Source organism: Protomyctophum parallelum, assembly GCF_964188405.1.
Source record: "Protomyctophum parallelum genome assembly, chromosome: 6".
Taxonomy (NCBI): domain Eukaryota; kingdom Metazoa; phylum Chordata; class Actinopteri; order Myctophiformes; family Myctophidae; genus Protomyctophum; species Protomyctophum parallelum.
This window is the reverse complement of record NC_139701.1, coordinates 29,378,209-29,402,467: the sequence shown is the minus strand read 5'-3', so window position 1 is coordinate 29,402,467 and position 24,259 is coordinate 29,378,209. Positions and strand designations below refer to the sequence as shown.

Genomic DNA, 24,259 nt, shown 5'->3' with positions numbered 1-24,259 from the left:
AGTTACAGTGTGGGGTTCCCTGGGGTGTCCGCGGAACATCCAGACCCCCTGGAACGCGGTCAACCTGCCCAGGGGGGGGCGCGAGCCTTCCCGCGTCCGAAACGGTCGAGAAATGACAGTTACCGTGTGGGGGTCCCAGGAACATCCAGACCCCCAAGAACAGGTCCAGTGGGCCGGCCCTGTTCTGGCGAGCCTTCCCATGTCCGAAACGGTCGAGAAATGACAGGTGTTGCAGCTTTCCATGCTTGGACAGACATATACGTACGTACGTAGGGACGGAAAACCCACATTTCTATGTCAGTGGTTCTGAAATTTTTTCATGTGAAGGACCCCCAAAATAATATGTATTTGGCCGCGGACCCCCATCTCAACATATCTTTTGTCCCAGAAGCAAGCTAGGATTTGAGTTAAAGATGAGTTGAGTTAATGAACAACTTAAGAATGTGCCATCCAATTGGGACCCATATTTACCAAACTATTCCAAATGTTCCTCAATATCAGCTTTGTCCCCCAGGCCTAGAAAACGGCAACCATTGTCCCTGTGCCAAAAACTACACGAGCAAAAGTGCCAAAAGATTTTAGACAGATCGCCCTCAGTCCTCTATTAAGCAAATGCATGGAGCGTGTAGTGAGTAAGGAGCTCTCACTGCAAACAGCTAAGTGCATGGACCCCATGCAGTTTGCTTATAGAGCCAGTCGAGGTGTAGAGGACGCCACTCTAACTTTATTGGACAAAATAGTCATTTAGACAAACCCAAAACATACGTCCGTGTCCTTTTAATGGACTTCTCCTCTGCTTTTAATACGGTCTAACCCCATCTTCTCCTAAAACGCCTGTGTGACTTGAACGTCAGTAGCAATCTCATTTTGTGGATTAGGGAGTTCCTGAGAGAGAGACCCCAGCGAGTCTGTATTAATAACACTCTGTCTGACTGCCTTGTCCTAAACACTGGCGTGCCACAGGGGTGCGTTTTATCCCCTTTGTTATTCTCCCTATACACAAATGAGTTGAAATACAACAACAAAGACTTCTCTCTCATAAAGTACGCTGATGACATGGCCCTGGTTGCCTGCCTGCAGGACGTTTCCAGTCCCTCTTACTCCCAGCACATCGACCGTATTGCCACCTGGTTTGACAGCAGCTTCCTTGACCTTAATGTCACTAAGACCAAGGAGCTGTGCTTGGGAAGGGTGTCAAGAGCAGAGGGCTCAGGATCCATCTTTAGGCCTGTTACTATGAGTGGGGAGGAAGTGGAGCAGGTCAGTGACTTTAAATATCTGGGAACGACCATAGACAACCTTTCAGACCTAATGCAGATAACATCTACAAAAAGGCAAGGCAGCGGCTTTATCTTCTCAGGAAACTGAGAAGTTTTAATTTCAGTGAACACACCCTGACCATGGTCTATAGATCACTCACTGAGAGTGTTCTCACTTTTAACATCGTGTCCTGGTTTGGGAATCTTTCAGTTAGAGATAAAAACAAGCTCACCCAGGTAGTCAACCAGGCAAGTAAGTAATGTATAGATGTGTCAGTAATATCACGTTTAACTCCCTTCTATAGCAAATCAAAAATCCTGTGCTACCATTCCAAAGTACAACATTGAAGATGTCACATCAATAAAACCAAACAACAACCTGTGAAATACTACAGTGAGATCAATATCAAATCTACACATGTGTAGCCACTAGCCAGTCAAAGTAATCCCTTACAGAACACAACAAGAACGACTACACTGTCCACATCCTTGTTATCAATTGATGTTGAATATTTAAATGCACTGCCATCTACCAAACGAGATGGTTTCTCTATTTCTCTGTTGTCAGGTCTACTACCGTCACTTAAGATTCACACAGTGTAGTTGGAGCTGTTGCATGATACTACTCTCTAGTGGTCAAAATGAGCAACATTTATAACATAGTTCAAACATAATTGAACACCACACCAGATTCATTAATCATGCCCCATATGTCCCATCTCACCTTCGACGGCCAGGTTATCCCCTTCTCCTCCTCAGTCACAAACTTGGGTGTCAAGTTTGATCCTCACCTGACATTCAACGACCACATAAAGTATCTGTGCAGAACATTCTACCATCTCAAAAACATCTCCAAACTCCGCCACCCAGCCAGATGCAGAGAAGCTCATCCATGCCTTTATCTACTCTAGACTGGACTACTGCAACGCCCTCTTCATTGGGATTCCTGGCAAAAATGTACAGAAGCTGCAGTAGGTACATCCAGAACAGCGCTGCCAGGGTCCTAATGAGAGTCCGCAAATATGACCATATAACACACATCCTCTTCACACTGCACTGGCTCCCCGTTACAGCCAGAATCGACTACAATTGGGTCCTGCTGTTCACTTACAAAACTGCATAAACGGACACGCCCCTCCCTACTTACAGACACTAATCAACCCCCCAAAACAACCTCCACCCGCACCCTCAGATCAGCAAACAAACTCCTACTCCAGGTTCCTACTCCAGGTTCCTGATGTTTTGATGAATTGAACAATTAAGGTGGACCCTGTAATTGTAAACAAGTGTAATGCTTAATTGGGTCGTCCACTCACAGTTAGTCTTTGTATTGAGTTTGTGCTTGAAATGTACTGTAATTCTGCAAACTGTTAATAAATATTTCAATCAATCAATATTTCAAAAGACACCAAACTGCGCACCATATGGGACCGGGCCTTTTGCTCGGCAGCACCACGCCTGTGGAACAGCCTCTCCATGGACCTGAGAGTGCCACAGACTGTGGAATGTTTTAAAACATGTAGGCCTGAAAACCTTCTTGTTTCGGAAGGCCTTTTTGTGTTGAACTGTCGCTTTGCACTGTTTTTTTAACGGCCAAGGCTCCAAGAACCGACAAATGCAGCGAAAATAGGAAAATAGCAATAATACTGAAAAATTACAAGATTTAGGAAAGACCTTAAATCATGTCTCCATCTTCATTCTTCACACTAACTGGTCATAGCCCATCTCCCATGCTCCGGACTCTTCTCTCAGGGTACCTCTTGTCCTGTACTGTACTGTACTGTACTGTACTGTACTGTACTGTACTGTACTGTACTGTACTGTACTGTACTGTACTGTACTGTACTGTACTGTACTGTACTGTACTGTACTGTAGGCCTACTGGCTACTGTACCGCACTGCACTGTACCATACTGTGCCGTATACTGTGCTGTGCTGGCTTAGGGTCGTCGACAGAGTACAGCATCTTGCAATGGGTCTGGTCCACAAGATTCGATACACCACCAAGATACCCATGTACCTGTCTAAATACTTCCTTAATGTAAACGAAGTCCACACCCACAACACCAGAGGGAGTGCAACAAACCATGTACAACCCAGATTCGGCACAAACAAGGGACTAAATTCTTTTCGCTCCTATGCCACCAAAATGTGGAACGCCCTACCAACAGTCATTAAGACATGTGAATCCCTTGACTCCTTCAAAACCGCTCTCAAAGGGCACCTACGGATGGCTGCAATTCGAAACTGGCCTCTGTAAAATCTGAATCCCCCCCACCCCATTTCCCTCACTGTATATTGTATATTTTCCCAGTGCTTGTATATTTTCCCTTTTTTGCTTCCCATATGATGAATTCCTGTTCTGTTCTTTAGCTACATAGAAATGTCTATTTGTATGTCTCTAAATGGTTGTATGTCTTTAAATGTTTTGATGAATTGAACAATGTGGACCCTGTTGTAAACAAGTGTAATGCTTAATTGGGTCGTCCACTCACAGTTGACAGTCTTTGTATTGAGTTTGTGCTTAAAATGTACTGTAAATTCTACAAACTGTTAATAAATATTTCAATCAATCAATCAATGCTGTAGCAGACTGTACTGTACTGTGCAATACTGTACCATATACTGTATTATACTGTGCCGCACTGTAGGCTACCATACTGTGCTGTACTGTACCGTACTGTACTGCTGCGCCCTGTGTGCGTGCGTGCAGTGGAACAGGGTGTGGCCTAAAATGTGATGTAATTTGCATCACTGTGAAATGTTGCGCAATAACATGGTATTTTATGCAAATGCTAACGGTACAGTAATTCTGATAGTAGTACTATTAAGGGCAGTCCATACTCTCTCCGACTACCGAACTTTTCGTCGGAAAGATCAGACTTTAATTTCTTCTCCGAAGTAGAGTTCGGAGAGTCACATCATATGGGAGTGCAGCTTTCAGAACAAAGATTCAGAGGAATGCGTTTCAGAAGTTGCGAGTGACGTCATGTTGTAGTTGTACCGGAGCTTTCCGACGAAAAGTTTGATGGTCGTAGATAGTATGGACTGCCCTTTAGTATTACCTGCACTGTGGTACCAGTATGGTTTAGCAGTAGTATGCTTCTAAACCAGAGTTTTGTTCTAAACTACATTTCCTGGACGCAGGTTGATGACATCACAGGGCAGGAGGGTGGGGGGGTGGGGGCTGTCACTCATGATTCCACGCCCCTCTCGGTTGAGGCCGCACCCCCATGCAAGATCTGAAACTTTTTGGCACCTGAAAGTGAGAAGCGAAAAGAAACACACCTGAAACCAAAAAAATATGATTTAAATCTATAAAAATAAGATCTGAATGGAAAAAGAAATCTGAAACTGAAAAAATATATATATACTCAAAAATCTAAATGTATATTAAAGTAAAAAATTAAACTGAAAAAAACAACTCGAATACATCTTGGTATTTTTCAAGTTCAAGAAAAAAAAAGAGACTTTCAGGTTACATTTTTACTTTTCAACTTCAATTTAATTTCTTTCGATGGAACTGTTTCTGTAAAATGATTTGGCACGGTTCTGGCTACATAATGGGTTGCCCCGTGACAATCCTTTTAAACCTTTAGAATTGCCATGCAGTGCATTGGATTAAAATATAATTTCACAATGCTATTGTGGCTTCCCCTGTGGTCTTAGCTCAGCCTATGGTTGTGTCCCCTTTTGTGCCCATAATATGGAGCTGACTGATTTGTTGCCATGGAGATTGAGGTTAGACAACACATTCCATATTTGGGTGTAGCTGCATTGGTGGGAACTCCATATCGTTATGGTGTCAGAGTGAGGCATTATAGGATGAAGCCTAAAAGCCAACAGAAATATACTTTGGCAAACATATTTTTGCCCACGAGTGTCGGCAGCTAATCTCGCATATCCTACTGTCATGATCATGACATTTTACATGACGATTAATTGTCACACAAACTTTATACAGTAAAATTTGTGTGACAATTAATCGTATATGCAAGATTAGCTGCCGACACTTGTGGGCAAAAGGTTGATCTGGTAATAAAAAACATCTTCATAAGAAGCAATGGGTCAGATATTGATGAAATTATAACGCAGTGAATATGTTTGCATATTTCTGCACGTGATGTAGCATACTGGGAATAGAGATAACCAATTAGGAATGAAGGAAGACACACAGACTTTGCTTTGGTTGTTGCTCCCTCCTTGTATTTTGTTCATAATTTATTGTGTGCATTAATTGCACTTGATCATTATGTACATCCGGTAAGGGTAAACAGAACGAACAAGAAATCACGCAAACGGAAATGTACATGTTTGAGTAGCTAATACATTTACAGCAGACAAGCAAACACATACAGAAGCTTGTATCCAAAATCTTATCACTTCCTCACATACCACTTTTCAAACAACACACATCCATTGACTAGACTATATAGAGGTTAGCTTTTAAACAGTTGTTTGCAGAATCAGGTAGACAGATATTTCATTAGTGTTATTTATTTCACATAGGTCCTCAGTGTAAATAGAGTACGCACAGTACAGGAGCACTTGCACAATCCCAGTGTCTGGTACGTCACCAAGACAAGCAAGAGGAGAGCTTTAAGCTGGGACTCCGTCTTAGATCAAAGCCCTATGCTTATTCTTGTCCTGTAGTGTAGACCCCTTAAGTATGACCTCTTAAGTATCAGTGCTCTAGAGCAGTCAGAATGTCTTTAGTGTTCAAAGTCCACAGCTCAGTTAAACCCATTGCAGAAGGATGTCTGGGATAGAAAATACCAACGTAGAGAAAACAAAGGATGAATATGATGATGACTGTGATGATGATGATAATAGGACTGAAACTGGATTGGTCTCAATGAAAGAATATCCATCAACCCAAGGCTTAAACAGTTTCCAAAAAGCACTTTGATGAACGGATATGAGATCCCAGGCAGCAGTGTACAAAGGTCATTCAACAGGACTCCAGCATCCTACAAATGAATGATCACATTATCCGCAAAGGTCTAATTGTCAACTATTTAAAGCTTCTAAAACATTTAATGCCTACATTATTTTTCTCCTCCCACAAAGGTACTTTAGCCTGGCCCTGTGGTTGTGAACATGATAATTAATAAAATAAATAAAATAATAATACAAATTGTAACAAGGAATTTTGCAGGATAAAGATAATGGTATACAGTAGTGCAATGATCACTATCATAATTAATTAAATGATATGCAGACATGGGACTAAGACATCCAACCAAGCAGCGATGTCCAGCTGGTTTCTTAATATAACTGTTTTTTAAAAGGACTGAAACGTAGCCAAATAGCTCCAACGTGTGTTATAGTTAATTTAATACAATAGAACATCAACAATATTAATGAGAAACAGGGCCAATGATAACTTGCATGAACTGCTCAATTAAACACAAGTAAATGTAAACAAGTAGATGCTGCCAGTCAAGTACTCAAACAACGTCAACCAAACATTGCATGCCACCATATCCTGCTGTTGCTAGGCCTTTGTTGACTGATAATAGCAGCTGTCGCAATGCATCAGGTCTGGGTGTAATTTAGCCATTCAAATAAAATAAGCAGTAATACACATTCATACACTCACAGGCCTGTTTCCAGACAGTTTTAGTAGACCAAGTTCTGTTTTCAACAATAAAATCAGTCCGTACATGATAGATAGTGCATACTGGAACAGATGATAGGCAGTACAAACTTACATTACTAAAGGATTTCTGAATCTTTTCAAGGGGTTTCACTTAAAGGGATTTGGGTTGTGATGTAACTCCAAATGTGGACAAGAAATTGCCAAGAAATTGCTCCAGTGATTAGAATTTGATAATTCAAAATATGCTCCTCGTTTACTTACATTGTACGCTGAAAAAGCTCTCAAAGTCACTCTTTTAGTACGTAAACAAACTTTTTGAATTGATTCGGACAATAGGCCTATAGATCATCACAAAAACTCATGTGGTTTTATTTTTTTATAAAAATGTTAACTTCCTGTTGATTTTACTATTTGAAGATCTAGATCCGGATCCACGGATCCAGTTCGGGGTTTCTTCCTAATAAAAATGGATAAATAAACAGGAAGTTAACATTTTTAGGATTCTCTATAGTGTCTGAATCAACTTTGTTTGTGTTTATTTACATACTAAAAGAGTGACTTTGAGAGCCGTTTCAGCGTACAATGTAAGTCAATGAGGAGCATATTTTGTCCACATTTACATCATGGCAACGTAATTACAAAACCCAAACCTCTGAAAAAAATGTGGTCTTATACCCTTTAACAAGGGACACTGTGGTAAAACTCTGATCTGTGACAGCTAATATTGGTGTTCTGTCAAATATAGAAAGCCTCAGAGCGGTCTGTTTGCATAATATGACATGATCAGTTGATGTAATGAGTTGATGATGAGCAACACGCCATTTACAGATCTGAATTAGTATGTTAATGATATTATCTGTGTACTTAACCCCCAAAATAGCATCCTATTAGACAGAGGAGAAAATGCATTTTATTTTTTTATTTTCAAATAGGGCTTAAGTGGTTAAGAGCTTTACTTCAAGCATAGGTCAAAGTAGTCATTTTGTGCTTTCGCTAATATAAATAATTAATTAAATAAATAATCAAAATAATCTTGTCCATGATACAGGTATGGGTGAGGCTTCCAGGTGTTTCATGTATTGCATACTGTACTGTATGTGCCATTAAAATAATAAGGATACAGTACAATCCCCAGTTAAGAATGTAACATGGAAGAACACAAAATTACCTTATGCAGCCTTCATCGTGTCAATTTGTGAATACTGACTACCTTATATCCTTACACATCATACTGTACAACTCTCTGAGCCTTTGTCTAATGGAGATCTATGCCAAGTACTCTTGCTTGCCTGCCTATTGCTCAAATATTCTGTAGTGCCACCACACATATTAACATAGTAGCACTTGACACTTTGGTGGCATCATCAAGATTAGACAATACTGTACATCATTATTCACTAATTTCTACTTATTGGTGATCTGTTATGGAAAATAGGGTTGGATTTCTATCAATACCAAATGCAAAATCATCCTGCATCCAGTCTCTCATGTCATTATAGATTAGATACCGTAGTCACCGTTTATGGATAATTACTATACATTGCAGAATGCTAGCGTAACCCCATCCCATAGAGAATCACTGTCACCATTATGCAAAATGTCACCCTGAACTACTGTCACACCATAGTCCACCCTGAGGTATGCCTCAACCTTGAGATTTAATAAATAAATAAAAAAAGATAGGAACTAAATTAGACAATCCAGTGGATGAGTTCTGTACCCAGGACCAGTCTGATGTACACTGCAGCCACCACAGTCTGCCCTGCTCTGGCATGTCTTCAATTTGGAACAGTCTAGTTAATGCATGGGTGTCAACTGTCAAACCCATTTTATAGGTCATATGGGCCGGAATTGATCAAAAATAAGATTTTGATTGCTTTTTGAGATAACCTTTTGCGAACACGAAATGCTGTCATAGAATTCGGTCACAGCACACAATACATAATGGGTATAATATTCTTAGCCTGCTGACATTTGCGTGTCATTTTTTGTAAAATGTGTACAGGAGCTTTCTACCTGCAGTGTCTAAGCATCCAACGGCCTCACATCACACAGTTCTGTCCGCATTGTGCTGTTAATATGCAGACGTCAATGTGGCACGGTACAAGGCCATGCCAATTAAAATATAAATACACTGGCATTGTCAATTTTCAGGCTTTTGCTACATAATGTTGTGGTACCGGCTCCAGAAACTCCTCGTGACGATCACAAATAAATGTTCCCAATTGAGCAATTGAACATTCCCAATGTTGGCGCTTATTGTGAAAGCAATAGATGACTTCACGTTGTCTTATCAGTTAAATATAAAAATGTACTGCAAGGTTCCCGAATCACTTCTTTGGTGCAGTGGTGCACAGAGGTGAGGTGGCATAAGGCTCTCGCACTATGTTTACCTGCTTGCTGCCTCCATTGTTTCTGATGTCAAAGATCATTTTTGCTGGCATGGCAGTGGCAAGGAAGGTTAGAATGGCTGCCAGTCTGCCACACACAGATGGATACTAAATTATCCCCCAAATTATCCTGCGGTCCAGCAGTTTACGGACCAGCAGCAGACCAGCAGTTTGCAGACCCCTGGTTAAATGTGTTCCCGTAAAAGCCCCATAAACGCACATGTCTCATTCACGGACTGACTGAGTCACTAAGTGACAGATGAGGTTACACCATAGGCCTCATGGCCTAAAAACGAACTAGCCAATCGCAGAGTAATCGTCCCTACAAAGCTATGGGATGTACAGTAGTCCCTCCAGAGAATGGGATGTAGTCTAGCCTAATTACATTTGACACTGGGGCTACATGCTGTTGAATACATATCTCTGACCCCATCTTGGATGATTTATTAAACTGGCACGACCAAATCCTAGTTTCCCTACGAGGATAACACGAGCACCTGAACATCACTGACTGATGAAGTTACACTGGCCATGTATCTGTCCGTTTCAAATTAAAAGCCCTGAAGCAGTTCCATCCATACTAGGTTTTGACATAGTCTTGCTTGTATTTTTCTTAATCCTCTTCCATGTGTTAGGCTCTCTAGTGATCTATGACAGAATCAAATGTTTCTCTGTTCTGTGTTTTACATCTAAAGGATATCTCTGCTTGCTTTTACACTAGGCCTATCGGTTTTGTTTTTTGTGTTGGTTTAGGGCTAAGAACACTCAACGTGGAAGGACAGAGTTGTACCAGGTATATACAGTACTAGAAAGGTAACGTAGAGCTACTGTAATCAGTTATGTCACTGTAGGTCAGGATACTGTAATCCTTGAGTCTTCAGTAAGAGTGGAGAGAAGAGAGACGCATGGTTACAGCTGTGAATGCAGCTGATGGGGTGCAGGTGGGATAGATGGAGATGCGTTCAAACAGAAGTGGCTGGGAGTCTGGGTTAGGAGGAGATGGCGGAATTCTTGGGAATGTTTGCTCCTCTTTCACTTTTTTAGTTTTAGTTTTTTGTCTAGTAGAGTGCCTTTTGTCCTTGGCTGTCAAATTCTGACCAGGCATCATTCAGTTCCATGAAAATCATCTTGGCATATTGTTCATAGGGTTTCCCTGTTGCCTGGAAGGAATACGGAAATATACATCAATTAGTATACTCTAGACCAGGGCCCCCCCATTTAATATTAGCACAAAATAGCCAATTTGCTCAGACACATATGACGTAAATTCCCATTCATGGTCAATGGCATTTAATGATTGTGTTAGGACAAAAGTCTACACTATAGCTGAATATAGGAGGGGCTAGCGCCCCTCAAAAACAACCATTCAGACTGCCCGACAAAAGCTGCCGAGTGGCACATTGCAATTCAATGTAGCAATGGCCGTGGCTAGGCTGCATATAAAAGGTCCAGTGTGTAACCTGTTAAGTACTGTAGTATTTGGCTACCTTGAAACCACAACTAGACAAGACAGGTTTTCTCATGTTAAACATCATTTGGAGAAGTTATCCATCGCTATTGTAAAATCTAGGCCAAAACAAAGACAAAAATGTGTAGGCTAGCTGCCACCTACATATTATTATTATTTCAGGTTATTTCAAGAGATTATTTAACTTTTTCCAACTGTCTTTCAATCTGTGTGTGTGTGTGTGTGTGTGTGTGTGTGTGTGTGTGTGTGTCAGAGTACAGTAGACAAGCATCCATATCTTTTTGTTTACTTGTATGCACGTCAATGTGTGTGCATGCGGTGTACCCCCATACAGTACATAATACATTCTAACTAAAAGTATATGAATGTGTGTCTCAGTGTGCAACGTTTCTCACCTTATCTGGGTGGACCACCAGTACAGCTTTGCGATAGACCTTCTTGACCTGTTCTGGAGTGACCAGGTCGGCCATGCCCACAGGCTTCCAACGTGTCTCTCCCTCCCACAGTACCGTATGCATGGTGGACAGCAGGGCACGGATGTTACGCTCCTTCCCATCGATCCATTCAAGTATCTGGGATACACAAACCGAACAGGTTCAGGTTCAGGTTCAGGTTTATTTGTCATATGTATAAATACAATGAAATTATTTTGCTTCAAGCACTCTCAGTCTTGGTCTTGGTTTACACCAGTGTAAACAGGACAAAAACAACAAACAGCTATAGTGCAAAAGAAAGAACACAAAAAACTAAAGAAAGTGCAGAGTAAAGTGCAATACAGTTCAAGGTCAGCTGTTCAGCAGCCTGACTGCCTGGGGGAATAAACTGTTACTGAGACGGGTGGTACGAGATTTGATGCTCTGGTAGCGATGTTTTGGAAGGGAGTAGTTGGAACAGGGTATTTGCGAGATGGCTGGTGTCTTTAATGATGTTATGGAACAGGGGGGTCACAGGGGGTCTGGTACTACATTTAGCAACATGGTTAGCCACTGGTTCTTAATGTGGGGTCCAGGCACTCCCAGGGGTCTTTGAGATAGTTTCAGGAGTTCCCCAACTAAATGATTGATAGTTCAGTCAGTGTGGATATAATATTGTACAATACAACAAAACAATACATAATACAGACAATACAATTACTTAAAATGAAAAACAAACAAAACAAAACAAAAACATACAATACATACATATATAAATACAGTAATAAAATAAGGGCACTTAGAATGGTAACAACAACAGAGTCCTTATGGCCAAACAGCTGCAGAGAATACAATTAGACATTTTCAGTTTCCACCATTAAATAAGATAAATCATTAACCGTAATATATTGGATAAACCGTCCCCATATCTTATCAAACATCTTCTGTTTATTCTTCAAAGTACAAGTGATTCTTTCCAGAGGAAGACACAATGATAACTCCCTAAACCACTGAGCAATACTGGGTTTGCCTATCTTTTTCCACGATAAGGCTATAGCCCTTTTGGCTTGTAGTAAACATAAATCTAGAAATCTTTGTTCGCTACTCTGAATCTTATGGCCAGGTGGGTAAAGACCTAATAGAAACAGTTTAGGGTCAAGCTCAATATCTATCGACAATATCTTCTGAATCTCCCTCCTCACTTCTTCCCAGAATTCTTTCACTCTTGGACATTCCCACCACAGACAATGGAAAAGTGTACCTTTGTCTTTACCACATCTGATACAAGTATCTGGAATATCTGCACTACATTTATTTAATTTCTCTGGAGTGATATAGACCCTCATCAGCCAATTATATTGCAACAGTTTTAACCGAGTGTTACCCGTCTGGGAATGAGCATCCAACAGGCTGAGCTCCACTCTTCCAATGTCAATTCCTCTTGTAGATCAGCCTTCCATGCATTATATTTGGATTCAGAGGATTCAGGAGAGAATTCTACTAACATAGAGTATAAATCAGAAATGATTCCCCTATTAAAGGGGTTTCTGATAAACTATTTTTCTTTTATTGACAGGGGAGGGAGTGTCAAAGAATTCACCTGTTTAACCCCTATAAAGCTTCTGAGTTGTAAATACTTGAAGAAGTGTGTACGGGGTAAATTGTATTTAGCAGCTAGTTCATCAAAAGAGAGTAGATTCCCCCTTTTGTCAAAAACATCCTTCCATTGTTTAATCCCTTGCTTGGCCCATATCTTGAAGCCCCCATCCGCCCTTCCTGGGGTGAAATATTTATTTCCCCAAATTGGGCTGAATCGAAAACTGGGTTGGATATCCAAAAGATAAAGTCTGACATCCTGCCAAACTTTAATCATGTTTTTAAAGGTATATTCAGTGATTTCACTCAAAAAACCGTAGGTTTCGTTTTTGGCCTGGGACCCAGCCTTTCGTCCAATCAGGATAGAGAGTCAAAAACGAAACCTAAGGTTTTTTGACCCCCAGGGGTTAACTGGGGACAGGGAGGAACTCCTTATATGGTCAGCACACTCTATAGTAGGGAGGATTATCACAACAAAACAAAAAAATAAGTGATATTTGAATTAAGTGAAATCACTGAATATACCTTTAACAATAGGATTAGCTGTATATTTTATCAGTTTTTTACTCGAATTAGAGTAAAGATATTCGGGCAGTGGGAGCTTCAAAGAGTATGATTCAATGTTCCTCCATGTGGGGGATCCCTTCTCTGTATAATAGAACATTATAGTTCTCAACTGAGCTGCCCAATAGTACCATAACATATTAGGGCATTTTAGCCCTCCTCTATCATAAGGTAAATATAACAAAGATAAACGGAGCCTGGGGCGTCAGTTATTCCAAATAAAATTACGAAACAACTTTTCCATTTTAGTAAAAAAGCCGTCAGGAGGCGGCAAGGGGATATTCTGAAACAAATACAACAGTTTAGGGAGTGTGTTCATTTTGAGGATATTTATTCTACCTATAAAAGAAATTGGAAGGTTTGACCATCTGTCCAGCGCTTCCGTAATAGACTGATTCTGATTTACCACATCTTCTAGTTTAGGGACAATCTGGATACCTAGATAGGTAAATTTGTCTACAGTTTTAAAGTGTAAAGCGGATTAGCCCTCTCTTTTGGGTTAAGGAGCATTATAGAAGATTTTAAATTGTTAACTTTATATCCGGATATACTGCCAAATTGCTTAATAAGCTCCATAAGCTCTGGTATCGACTGTTCCAGATTTTTTAGAAAAAGAATCACGTCATCAGCATATAACGCAATTTGATGATCAAACCCTCCGATATTTATACCTGTAATTATTGTACTTCCCCTCACTGCTATAGCAAAAGGCTCTATTGCGATTAAAAACAAAAGGGGGGATAAGGGACATCCTTGTCTGCAGCCCCTACCTATCCTTATCTGTTTTGATACAATATTATTGGTGATTACCTCTGCATAAGGGTTGTTGTACAAGAGTTTGACCCATCTACAACATTTCTCTCCAAGGCCAAAACGCTCCAAAAGTTCAAACAAGTAAGGCCTTTCCACCCAATCAAATGCCTTTTCGTCGTCCATGCACTTACAGTATACACCCACCCACATAGTAATGCACATGTGTGTAACCTCTCGAGTGTATACTGCCTGAATTAGCTAGTAAGCTTACACATCATTTATGAACACAAATGGACAATGAATGACAAGTCTGTAACGCCAAGAGTGTATAAACGGAAGAGTGAAATTATCACTGACTTGGGGTCCTTGAAATGAGAATCATTGACTGATTATTTTGAGTATTAAATTATCCTTCAATTAATTTAGTTGTAACCGGTTCCATTTACAGTATCCATGTTGTTTCCATCCATTTTTCTGTATAAAGTAAGTAAAATGAACACTTTTCCAGTGGTCCGGAAACAGATGACAGACAGTGACCAATTTAGCTTCTAAATGCTTTGGATGGCTTTCACTGGTACTGAGGCACTTCTTTCAACCACCTACTTTGAGTCTCTCGGGATCCATCTCTTTGGCCATCTCCTCTTTCCTCATCTCTGCAATAGTCCTGGGTCCTTTTTTCTCCTTGGATCCAGCAAAGCCCTGAGCAGATAGTAGGTCATCAAAGTTGGCTTCAGATGCCCTAGGCTTGGGACCTGGGGGAGAGAGAGAGAGAGAGAGAGAGAGAGAGAGTAAGAGAGAGATACATACTTATTTGTCACACACTATTAATGCTCCCAAAAGTGTATTTGCTGTTTAGTTTTCATGTAGCCTAATGAAGACTTACTGTGGACATGGACACTACAATAATTATTTAATTATGTTTCTTTATTGTTATTTTTTTGTTTCCAGAGAGGCCCCATATCCTCTGTCACCTCCCTCCCTGTCTCTCCCTTTCCCCTCTATCCTTCTCTGCTATCTTTCACCCCACTCTCCGTCCAAATGAATGAATGAATGAATGTGTGTGTCTCTCTCTCTCTCTCTCTCTCTCTCTCTCTCTCTCTCTCTCTCTCTCTCTCTCTCTCTCTCTCTCTCTCTCTCTCTCTCTCTCTCTCTCACTTTACTCACCTGTGCTGGCCTGTGCTTTCACGCCCCCGGGGGAACCGCCTCCCATTGCAGAGAAGCTGACATTGTAGTTAGGTCTGTGCTGGGGCGAGGTGTGGGGCATTGAGTGGCTGGGGCTGGGCTTGGGCTGTGGGGTAGGGCTCTGTGACTGGGCCTGCCATCCACCGGCACCACCAGTACCCGCACCAGCAGCAGCGCCCCCAGGTTGCCAAGAGGGGAAGCCAGTTCCTGTGTGGGACTGCCAACCACCTGCGTGCTGCGGAGAGGGAGGAGGCCGCATCGGTGAGCCCATAGGAGGGAAGGCAGGGGTACTACCAGTAGGGGTGGTGGGCTTGCTGGAGAATCCAGAACCTCCTACGGGAGGAAAACATGAAGGAAGAGGGGTTTTTACAAAGGCAGTGAGAATAAAAAAGAGAAATCAAATGTTTTGACAATCCTAGACTACCAATCTTTTACCAATATTTTGTTAAAATCAACAAATATATATACTTTGGGGGAAAACATTTGAAAATGTCCACCCATAAATTACATTGAAACTTTAAATTGGTTAAAATCTGGCACACATTGACTGCATATTTCCATATGACTGACCGGTAAGGCTGCCCCCCAGGTTGCCTAAGTCCGCGAAAGGATCCAGAGTGTTGGGCTTGGTCTGGTGGGTGGGGGTGCTGTGGACCGAACTGGTGGGACTGGTGGTCGCTGACCGACTAATACCACAACCTCCTCCTGAAACAGGTGCTATAATATACAGAGAAATGTCAAGTGGAGTCGCTCACTGCCCAAATGAAAGCCTCACACTGTGTTATAAAATACGTTTTAATTAGGGTGTTTGAGTCTGACACCTAGTAGAATGAGATAAACATGAGGTCTATACAGACCACTAGAGGGCATTGTTTGACTTATAAACAATGCACGAGTGGGATACTGCCACACTGTGTGTGTGTGTGTGTGTGTGTGTGTGTGTGTGTGTGTGTGTGTGTGTGTGTGTGTGTGTGTGTGTGTGTGTGTGTGTGTGTGTGTGTGCGCGCGCTTGCTTGCGTGTTATACCAGCGGATGTGGTAACAGGTCTGTTCCAGTCCCAACCCCCCATGGCATTCTGCTGCTGGATGTTGACTGTGGGGGGAACGGGAGAGCTCCGACCTGTCAGAGCACAGAAAGGTTAGACCTCACAGCTGGGATGGGAGTCAGGTCATGCAACTCTCGATATAGGGGCCCTATATTTTGACAATAACATGTAGTGTTGTCAGCCTACAACTGACATAGTAGCTTAGTCCATGGTTTAGTCAAAAATCACACATGTGTGAAGTGAGGGGCGCTCTTATCATTGTACATCATCATGACGTAAAATAGCCTATGCCTATATGCTCAGACACTATGACGTCAATTTCAATAGGCTACTGATAATTAGCCCTTCACTAAGTCCCTCCCCAACCCACCCTTGTCCAATAGGCACGTTAGCAGCAAAGAAAGCTTGACCTGCATAGCAACCGTTGTTAAACTATTTGGATTGGCATTGGACAATCGCTTTTTGGGGTGGGATTTAGTGAAGGGCTAATTGAAGTAATACTAGCCAGATAGGCTCCCATGTAGCTCCTGTGTATCATAATGCACCATGCATTGCCCACCATACAGAAACATTGCTAGAACATCAGTCATTCCGAAGCATGCAAGTGTCTGAGTGAGCAAAAGATAAATGAATGCACCAATAAAAGCGTGCGCACACCATATCTGAATTGTGTGCATGCATGTGTGTTTGCACGTATAAATGAATGTGTTCGTGTGTGCATTGTATGTACAGGTGTGCAGAGCAGCTTTGCGGTATCATGCCTCTAAACACCCAGAGGAGCCAGTCAGTGCAGTGAGAGCGGGTACAGGTGTGCAGACTAGAGCAGCTTTGCGGTAGCATGCCTTACCCATGCCTGTAGGCTGCAGAGTGGGAGATGGAGAGCGAGCATGCAGGAAGGGGTCTGGCTGCCCCACATTACCTGGTCCAAGAAATGAAGACCTCAGATCCTGAGGTTTAGGCATTGGACCTGCCCCGAAGGGATCCAATGCTGAGGGAAACAAATGTTCGTTGTTACTTGATAAATTACCATTTGAAAGTTATTTCAAATGTGTGTGGTTTTTTTGCTATTAAGGTAAGGCATTTTTTAAGATTGTTTTCCTTTCTTTTTTTTTGATTAGATGGTAGAGTGATGAACTGCAACATATGTCACACAACCAGAGACATCCAAGGACATTGTAGCACTAGTTATGTATGATCAACACAGTGGAATTTGGCTTATTAGATTACAGTACAGTAAACTACTGTACTTATTTGTTATTTATGGATCATCTTCCAGGAAGCATTAAAGTGCTCGATAGATTAATTGGCGTCTGATTATTAGACTTGAGATAAATAAAGAACGAACACCTGCATGAATTAAATAAAGCTGTTGGCCTACCCTGTCTATTTCTCCTCTCACCTCACTTGCCTTTCTTGCCCGCCTCACGCACATATCGCAACTGCTGTAGATTAGGCTAAAGTTAGCCTACTTTAGCCTAATCTACATCAGTTGCCCACGTTGGGAGCTCTTGACTCTCCGCAGCTACAGTTCACTCTGCACAGGCATCTCCTCGCATGTATGCTCATGCAAAACACTGTTTAAATGGCTTAAGCATCTAACTTGCAACATTGTTTTTAATCTGCGATTTTAATTGCTTGCACACTTGGAAATATCCTACCAATTTCATATAGCTATAGCCTATGACATGCCTTTACAAAATATATTTTTTAACTATATTATTAACTATATTAGTTTTAAACATATGAAAACATATGCCTGTGACAGCCTGTTCAGACAATGCTGCTCCGCTTGTGTAGGACAGAAAAACAGGTGCGGACAAAGCCTATGACAGCTCCCGACCTGACATGATTTTTGTCCTGGCGCACGTTCAAGTTCAAGGTTTTGCGGAAATGTTAAATGCCGATAATTCCGGCGTGCACCCATATTTTGGCGTACGCCGCGTTGATAAATGAGGGCCTGTGTTCTTGGACAGGTCGTTTAAAGAATACTGCACTTGGCCAGTGTAGTTTAAAGACTGGAACTTTAACACAGGGACCTCACCTGGCGGGGCAGGGGAGGGGCAGGGTGAGGCAGTGTTAGGGACAACTTTGTGTGGTGTGGACTGGGTAGAGGAGGCTCCACTGGTTTGCTGAGGGGGAGCCCCAAACAAGTCGCCCAGGAGGTCTGTGGTCATGGGTGCAGTAGAGGGGGGCTGGGGGGGGTTCATCCCATCCCCACCGAGGCCCAGGAGGTCCACTTCCTCTGCAGGCGGGGGTGCAGCGGGCACATGGGCAGGGGGCTCTGGTCTCGGGGGGGCTGTGCTGGTGTTGCTCTGCTGACTGGAGAGAGAGAGCATCTCATCGTCGGAGGGCTCACTCTCCTCACCATGGCCTCTCCCTTCCAGTCCGCCAGCCTTACTGGGCTCTGTAGGGCACAGACACAGAATGAGAACGAGAGGGACGACAGATGGAAGCAGAAAGGCAGAAAAGAACAGGACAGAGCCTCAAAAGATGAGTGCAGGAGAGAGAGAGAGAGAGAGAGAGAGAGAGAGAGAGAGAGAGGAAATTAGTTAGAAGGCATAGAGAAATATAAGATGGATAAGGAGAAATAGGAGGGATGCAGGAAAGCGGCTATATTTAGCTACAAACAACAACATGAACAACATTTGTCTCCTGATGCTCTGTTCCGTACTGTAAATGCATTCTACAGAAGCGCTAACCACTAGACTACAGGTACATGACAGCTGGCGTAGGGTTTAGCATCTGTGCTAATAGCTAAAGGGCAAAAACTAGGAACCTGATGAAACGGATTGCAACAATTCAACCAGTAAAAAATGTAGACATCCTAGTAAATACTACACAAAAAGGGAGCTACTCAGTAATTCAGGTAATTGGCAAATATTAACCTGCTGATATATTTCACTTTGGTAGAACAATTTAAAATGTCCCGACTGACATTTAGGCTGAAAAAATAAAATTGTGTGTTTACTTGGCAGTATTATTGGGTTGGTAACACTTTATATTAAGGTCACCTTTATAATGCATTATACGTAAGCTCATTTATAATGCATTATAATGTGCGTATAAGGCATTATAACACTCGTTATAAATGTTTGTAATCATGTAACAACTTATAACCACGTTTATAACATATTATAAGTGCTGGTCATAATGCATTATTATGCTCAGTGGAACAGCACATTATAACTATTATAACTTAGGTGGTTATAAGGGCACATAGAGAAGTGCTGTAATGTCTAACATGGTTATAAGTTGTTATACATGATTATAAACATTTATAACAAGTGTTATAATCCCTTATAAGCACATTATAATGGATTATAAATGTGCTATAATGCATTATAAAGACGACCTTAATATAAAGTGTTACAGAATTGGGTAGTCACATTTTCCTCCCAAATTGAAATATCACTAACAGGGCCAAGGCTGACTCAGTTACAATTCAATTAGTTTAAAATGCTCAGGATAACCATAATCTTGAGTTATTTTAAAGGGTAAAAGCATAAAATTCGCTCTTGAGCGACCATTAATGAAGGCATGGCACTATACACTTGCACAACAAACCTCTTTTCAGTATTTCAGTGTTTAATATTACTGACTGAATTGAAAATGATTCAAACCCAGCCCTGGTGCTGCCAACTACAGTTCTCTAGTCTCCTCTACTGTCTTACCCTCGAGGTCCAACCCCTCCATCTCATCTTGCAGAGAAAGAAATGAAAGTCCATTAGGTGTTGTTTGTGTACATTTCAGTGTGTGAGTTTGACTGTCTTCTTGTGTGTACACAGTAAAATCCTCTGTGTTCATTCAACTACTTAAGCTCTGTACTTCATTGTGTGGCGATTAGCAAAAATAGCCAATCTACAAGCTCACAACGCATCGCATTGCCGTGCGTTGTCTGTCAACTTGTAGATTGGCTATTTTGAGCTTGTAGGTCAGTGCGTGTACAGTAGGTGCGTGCGTGTGTCTTCAGTACCAGCAACGGCCAGTGCGTCCTGGTGCTCCTGGTGGCAGGAGAAGAGGACAGTGGGGTTGAGGTCTTTGCAGGGGAACTGCTCCCACGGCGGGGTCAAGTCTTTCTGCTTGTCCACCGCTTCCACCTCTATGTCCAGCAGTACATGAAACAGCTGGGGATACTTCTCTGGAGAGTCACACGCATCCAGCTCTGGCCTGGAGACAGAGTTGACCCATTAGGTTAGGAACTGAGGCCGATTCGACAAATGCCTTCTATTATCAAAAATTTTCAAAAATAGCAGATGTACAAGATGAGTGAGTGAGTGAGTGAGTGAGTGAGTGAGTGAGTGAGTGAGTGATGTATAATATTGTTACAATCGGGCATAAACATTCTGCATATTTATGTGAACATTCTGCATATTTACTTAAAGATGGAGTGCCACAATTTTTGTATTTTTCCAGTTTTTCACGTGTCTATGAGGTAACAGTACTTCATTAGACACCCTGGAGTCGTTTGTATGTGCAATTGTGTATTAACTTTGTATTTAGGGTTTCTTCCTGGAAGCTGAACCCTTGACCAATGAAATAAACAGTAATATATCGCATCAGCCCCTCCCCTAACCCCTCCCCCTTTATCATACAACTACAGTTGTGGGTGTGGCTTCAGTTCAGGTGGATCACCACCCATCACCACCCACCAGGCAAACCAGGCATACATAAAGGGGAGGCGTCCAAAGGCGTCATGTGGCACTGAATGAGTTGAACTGGTGGGCGTGTCCACATAAAAGCATGATTTTAACAAATACTGTACACTTTTTGGAAAAAAAGTTCTCCTTATATTATAATAATACCTGATGATCATGTTTTAGGGTGGAAAAAAAACGTGGCACTCCATCTTTAAGCTCACATTGTGATTTGATGTGCTGGGAGCTTGTGCATCAGCTACTGTATGTTCACTCTTTTAGAAACATTTTGTGTAAATGCACATCAAGTGTAAATTAAAGTGGTGTGAAAGTGTCTCCTGAAATGTGGAAACGTCTGACGAATGTATCAATATAATAATAACCCACATGCGAAACGTGAAATAAATAATGAGTTTCAATGGGACAATTTCATCAGCTGCAATGAAACAAGGTGATATGACAGATCACATTTTGGGAATCAAGCTCGTATATAAAAATAGAGGTGCTTACTTGTTAAATTTTAAGACGGTGGTCCCTGGAGCAATGAAGCCTGTGTGGAACTGAATCTGGAACATCTGGGTGTTGGACACCTGGCATTACAAGAACAACACCAGGTTAACTTGGGCGTTGGCAAAAAACAAGACACGGTCACGTTGTGAGTGCAAAGGACTCAGTGGACTGATGTGTCACCACTGCAATGCTAATGTAACTTGCCTGTGCCATTCACCCTAGAACACTAAACCCAACTTTTTACACACCATCACTAAACCCTGGTTTTACCTGATACAAATCATGTATCAGGGAAAACCCGGGTTATTCCTTAAGAAAAATTAGCTGGGAACTTCTTCTTTGGTCCACCCGTTCCTGGGACATGAGAGAATGGTCCAGTGATAAAAGACCATTGTGGGAGTATGGGATTTTTCTCACTAAACATGGGTGAAATTCACTTGCACACCTGCCTGTAGAAAAGAACAGGGATGTAGGCAGGGAAACAAACCTACTTTATATGACGTCACTGAGCATAATGCTTTAACGTATGGTTTTTTGATTGCCTCTTCTGCTTCCTTATTATACACACAGTTCCATTCATTGTAGTGTAACACACAGACCATTTTTTATATGAACCTGACATATTCTGACATCTGCGCATGTCATATACAAACGGTAATATGCAGACAGAAATAGGTGAACATTGGGTGAAAATAGCAAATCTACAACCTCAAATGTGTGACACTGTGAGCCTGTAGATAGGCTAGTTTTGGTATTTCACATACAGTACTTATGCAGTGCAAAGACTGGCTGAAATGAATGAGTATATCTGTAGTCATAATGTAGCAGCACTGTCGCTACGTATACGCACAATACTCACTACGAGTAGGGCAACACGCTGAGGGTGTCACATTATGTCTGTTACTTTTACTGTGTAGTGATGTCCTAGTGATTCCTGTTTTTCCTAGTTACTGTTTCCTGTGTTGTCTCACCTCCCTGTGATTGCTAGACTTCTCCACCTGTGTCCTGTTTAGTCTCAGCCAATGATATGTTGATTGTAGTTATGTTGCACCTGTGTCTAGTTAGTCTTTGTGTATTTAAACCACCCTGTGTCCAGTCTTCCCTTGCCAGATTATAGTCAATGTTACTGTGTTTCCTGATGTCTGAAACATAATTCATGAATACACTGGCATACTAACCAATTTTATCCAATAATGTGGTGACTGACAGGCAACTGTCAACAACTGATTAACACTAGATGGCAGTGTTACATTCTAGAATGTCAAACAAAGATGTTGGGCACAGCTTTGCAAATTGATGCAAAAATACAAGCGTTTTTAAATGTTTGTTTACAAACATAAACAAACGTTTATTTGACCAACTTGTCGCATCTATTTAAACGTATTTCAGTCAGTGATCCGCCCCATCGCTGTGTTTGGCTGAGGAAGCACCCAGATCCTGTTTTACTAAGAAATACTTTTCTTGTGACCACTGCACTCTTGACTTCTGGTGCGATATCCACTCAAAATAACATCATGAAAAACAAAGGTACTGGATTGCACACAGTGGCAAGAGTAAATTTACTTTTGCTATTTTTTACATGATAACTGAGAGACAGACTTGTCTTCATCAGTTTCAAAATAATTGAAATTTACTCTTGCCATTGTGTGCAATCCAGTAGGCTATCTTTGTTTTCCACTAGGAAATACGTCACGATAACGGTCACAAAAAGCCGCTCCAGCTGGTCTTTAAAAACAAAATGAAACAATGTCATAGTGTAGCAGCACACACAGAGGCAGTACAACTCTGTGTGGGGTTTTCAGTACCTTGGCCTGTAGACGTCCCCCGATGGTGGACCTCATATGAGAGACGGACACCACCACATCCCCATGGACACTCACACCCAGAGGGAACACCACCTTCCCCTCCTGGACCCTGTGCTCCCTGGGGAGGCCATTAGAGACAGAGGATGACAACATGGCACAAGAGAAGAGGAGAACAGTAAATAAGAGAAGAGGAGTACAGTAAATGAGTACATGGCACAAGAGAAGAGAAGAACAGTAAAGTGGTACATGACTATTATTATGGGATGAGAGACAAAGGAGAGCATGGGGGATATAACCCATTAAGATATTCAGGCTTTGTCTGTTTTCTGAAAAACGTAGGTTGTTATATTAGAGGTTCTCAAACTTTTTCACGTCAAGGACCCCAAAAAGTATATGTATTTGGCCGCAGATCCCCCATCTCAAAATATTTTGTTCCTGGGACACCCCAGAAAAAAAAACACCTATTCAAAGATTTGCACACATTTTCACAATTCAAAAATAGCAGATCTACAAGCTCCTACCGCATCCTCTCGTAGTCCTGCGCAGTGGTGAAGATCTTGGTCTCGCCGATGAGGACGTCACAGAAGGGACGACAGCCGCTGCGCTGTTTGTTGAAGCAGGGGACGGGGGTTATGGTCAGGGTCTTTATCACCAAGGGCTTGGAGTGGGGCAGACTGGGCTTCTCTGACACCATGCTACACACATATCCTATGTACCTGCATGGGAACACAGAAAGGGATGCTTGATGCCATAGCATAGGGGCCCTTGACTTGTTTGCATTGTACTGTGTACTGCTTGAAAGTTGAAACATGTCATCGTGTTCTCAAATAACACTAAGAAATATGCCATGACCCATTGTGACTTATTAGCCTCCTGACTCTAAAACGATATATAATCTATAATCATTATTGCTGTCTACAGTATAGGCTACCATGAATTGCAGTAGAATTTTATACTGCTTACAAGTTTCTCCCACATGGAAAAACTAAACATATTCCTATATCAACCTAAGAAGAATGCTACCCTGAGCAGGGACGG

The 24,259-nt window shown here is 41.7% G+C and overlaps 2 protein-coding genes across 2 annotated transcripts in view; one reads left to right on the top strand and one right to left on the bottom strand.

The window, feature by feature from the left end:
• Positions 1–24,259, top strand: part of lurap1 (leucine rich adaptor protein 1) — a 435,521-nt gene that overhangs the window by 137,585 nt on the left and 273,677 nt on the right. The window lies entirely within an intron of this gene.
• dnajc6 (DnaJ (Hsp40) homolog, subfamily C, member 6) overlaps positions 10,209–24,259 on the bottom strand; it is a gene marked incomplete at its 5' end in the record, with an annotated part of 42,261 nt that continues 28,210 nt past the window's right edge. Inside the window, 13 exons of the mRNA XM_083766885.1 lie at positions 10,209–10,411; positions 11,115–11,291; positions 14,649–14,797; positions 15,210–15,560; positions 15,798–15,932; positions 16,254–16,346; positions 17,120–17,260; positions 18,314–18,676; positions 19,944–19,970; positions 20,246–20,439; positions 21,417–21,496; positions 23,222–23,339; positions 23,743–23,937. Of these exons, the coding sequence (XP_083623011.1) occupies positions 10,310–10,411; positions 11,115–11,291; positions 14,649–14,797; positions 15,210–15,560; positions 15,798–15,932; positions 16,254–16,346; positions 17,120–17,260; positions 18,314–18,676; positions 19,944–19,970; positions 20,246–20,439; positions 21,417–21,496; positions 23,222–23,339; positions 23,743–23,937 (2,125 nt within the window). The 3' untranslated portion in view covers positions 10,209–10,309. The remainder of the gene's footprint in view (positions 10,412–11,114; positions 11,292–14,648; positions 14,798–15,209; positions 15,561–15,797; positions 15,933–16,253; positions 16,347–17,119; positions 17,261–18,313; positions 18,677–19,943; positions 19,971–20,245; positions 20,440–21,416; positions 21,497–23,221; positions 23,340–23,742; positions 23,938–24,259) is intronic.